The sequence below is a fragment of the Selaginella moellendorffii genome, unplaced genomic scaffold (assembly GCF_000143415.4).
Source record: "Selaginella moellendorffii unplaced genomic scaffold, v1.0 SELMOscaffold_578, whole genome shotgun sequence".
NCBI classification, from domain to species: Eukaryota; Viridiplantae; Streptophyta; class Lycopodiopsida; order Selaginellales; family Selaginellaceae; genus Selaginella; species Selaginella moellendorffii.
Genome location: NW_003314831.1, coordinates 1,361 through 4,190, shown reverse-complemented (window position 1 = coordinate 4,190; position 2,830 = coordinate 1,361). Strand labels below are relative to the sequence as shown.

At 38.8% G+C, this 2,830-nt stretch overlaps 1 protein-coding gene across 1 annotated transcript; it reads right to left on the bottom strand.

The window, feature by feature from the left end:
- Nucleotides 1-211: 211 nt before the first annotated feature.
- Nucleotides 212-1,073, bottom strand: LOC9652929 (replication protein A 70 kDa DNA-binding subunit A; the record flags this gene model as incomplete). The annotated part of the gene is made up of 1 exon (XM_002994678.2): nt 212-1,073. A coding segment is annotated over exon 1 (862 nt), but the record flags the coding sequence as incomplete, so codon positions are not given.
- Between the last annotated feature and the right edge of the window lie 1,757 nt (nt 1,074-2,830).

Genomic DNA, 2,830 nt, shown 5'->3' with positions numbered 1-2,830 from the left:
GCTAGGAGGTGTGTTTTATTTTATTTGTTTTTGCAAGTTCCATGTAACTACAAAACAAAACACAGATAAATATATCAACATGTAAAAGATTAGAATGGAATCTGCATACCTTAGGTCTCAAGTCCAAGTATATAGAACCTTAGCTTCTCCATGTCTTGGTATTTTTCAAGCTTGCTCCGGATTTTGAAATTGTAAATCTTTGAGCGGATACCATCAATAAGTAGTGAGAATGCAGGGTAGTTCTCATCTCGCATTGTAGCTAGTTCCTTTGCTGACATTCCCACTATTTCCTGTGCAGCCTCTTGAAATGCAATGGCCCACACATGACTGCTACTATCCTCGATGCACATCTTTAGAGCATACTTGAACTCCATGTTGGCAGACTCAATATTGCAATAACTGCAGAACCAACCATCTGCTGTTCGGGTAGTTTTTTTGCCACATTGCCGTGCATTCACGACATTGATGCATGCATTATAGTAAAACTCATCTGTCTTCATTTCCTTCACAGTAGCTATCACTCTATAGATAGGGGAACTCTCTAACACCTTTAACTGCATGTTTGATATCTCTGATAAAGTAGTGGTGTGGCTAACAGTCTGTCTGGATGATGAAGTGCTCAAATGTATGAAGTTAGTGACATTGTAGTACAATGTCATCCATTCTCTCAAATCAGCCACTGCTTCCATTTCCGGTTCAATAAGAATGGTGCTCACACCAATTGCTGAAAGTGATTTACCATTGTAGTCCGATACCTTTCCACCCTTGACACATATTATTGGCTGAACTCCACTGTCTATCCGCTCCTGTATATATGAGCCCTCTTCTTCTGCTTTTAAATCCCAGAGACATAGATCAACACTGTGGCCTGAATCATCACCTAGACACAATGTTCTCTTCTTCACAAAAGCTCCACTGTCACGTGATGTTACTGTAATTGTACCGATCCATATTACGATACCAACCACATTGACAAAAGAGTCCCTTTCCTTCTGACACGCACTTAATATGCTTGTTTTTGCCAAGACGATTCTTGGGAACGTTGCATCCTCATCCAAAGCTGTAAACTCCATACCTTTGTTAGCCTGAATCTCCCATGTCGCTTCAAATGGTGTGTATGCCTATTGGAACGTCGTATTCCACCACTACCAGAAAATGAATACACTGTACCCTGTACAATCTTATCTGACAAAACCAAGGCACAATCGTCGGAGCCAATAATTCTAATCTCTGTTCCCTAGACATTGACAACGTCAAATGCCATTATGCATCCAGATCTTTTCGTGTTGAAATGTATCAACTTGTTCTTGTGTGTGACTCTTGCACGGAAGGACCACCTGTAAGAACGGTCACTGATTTCTTTGATGAACACCTCTTTTATGACGGCCTTTTTTAAGCTCTCTCCCTGTATCAAAGGGAACAAATTGAATAAACTGGTTTAGACGTGAAATATATTTTCCATGGGCTCCTGGGCTCGTTTTTGTCCCTGGCAAGTTCAATTGTAGCAGTTATTTTAGAATTAAAACCAAAGAAAGGACTTACCACTTTCATATCTTGAAGGATAGGGCGCTTCCATACTCCACCATCCAGGAAGCATGCATCCGAAACAATCAATGACCTACAGAATATTTTGGTGTTTAAAATGCTCTGTCAAAAGGAAAATACACTTACTGTTTCCCATTTGTCTCAAGGAACGCGTAGTTCAGGAATTTTACAAACGAATTCAGACGGGCACCACATGAATCTATTAAACTTGAAACTCAGTGTGATGCAATTGCCTCGAGTATTTCTCTGTCATCCGTGACAGAGAACTTCTTGGTCAGAGCACCAGGCTTTGAATCTATATTCGTCACACGCAACACAAGTTCCTCTTTCGAATTTTCTTTGACCCTTCTGATCCCATCATCTGTGCACTTCATGATCGTTCACGATAGGGTTTCTCCGTGCTATCTGCTATATAATGTTCACATTTATCAAACCGTTGGCAACGTTGTAATCACTGCCTTGATGCATATGCATTAGTTGAAATAATAAAATTTATTCTTGTATTAGTGGGGAAAAAAGATTATGACTTTATCTTCCTCCTCCCTCTCCAGAAGAGTTAGTGACAAAAGTAGTTTATCTTCTCGAGAAACTTAAGTTCTTGTTCATTTTTTTAAAAAAAAATCTGATTCTACACTACCAGCCAAAAGCCCTTTCCACGATCTACCGATCTTCATGTTTAATAACAACTGTGGCAATACACGGCTCCTCTTTCCCATCAGCAAGTGCTCTAGAAAACTTAAAGGAATCGTGGCCTTGTCGATTCATCCCAAGCCACCTGTCATCGACAACCCTCTACTTTAGTGTACATGTCAACCATGTATTGTTGAGATAATTTTCCACCCATTAAAACCGAATTAAATTCAATAATCTTAAAACTATCTCTTATCAAACCACAAATAGCAAACTTGTAGCGATAATACTCCATCATTGTTATCTTAGTTCTTTTTAAAGACAAACCCTTGTCTGTGTATTTTAAATCTGGTGACCAGCCTTCATTTCCATTTGGAAAAAGCAGTGGATATACCATAGGATCACAACATGATGTCACAATTGATATCTCTTGCATACTTTCACCTTTCGGATGTATTGCAATACTACAGTTAAATGGAAGCTCCCCAGTAGGGTTTGTAAACACTGCAGCAACTTCATTTGAATTTGGTGCATTACATCTTCTTGGATCTATTGTATTTTCACCTTTTATATACATTACAATATTATGTAGTCCATTATTTATATTTGAACTTGTCATATGGAGCTCATCTTCCACATATTTTAGCATTTTAAA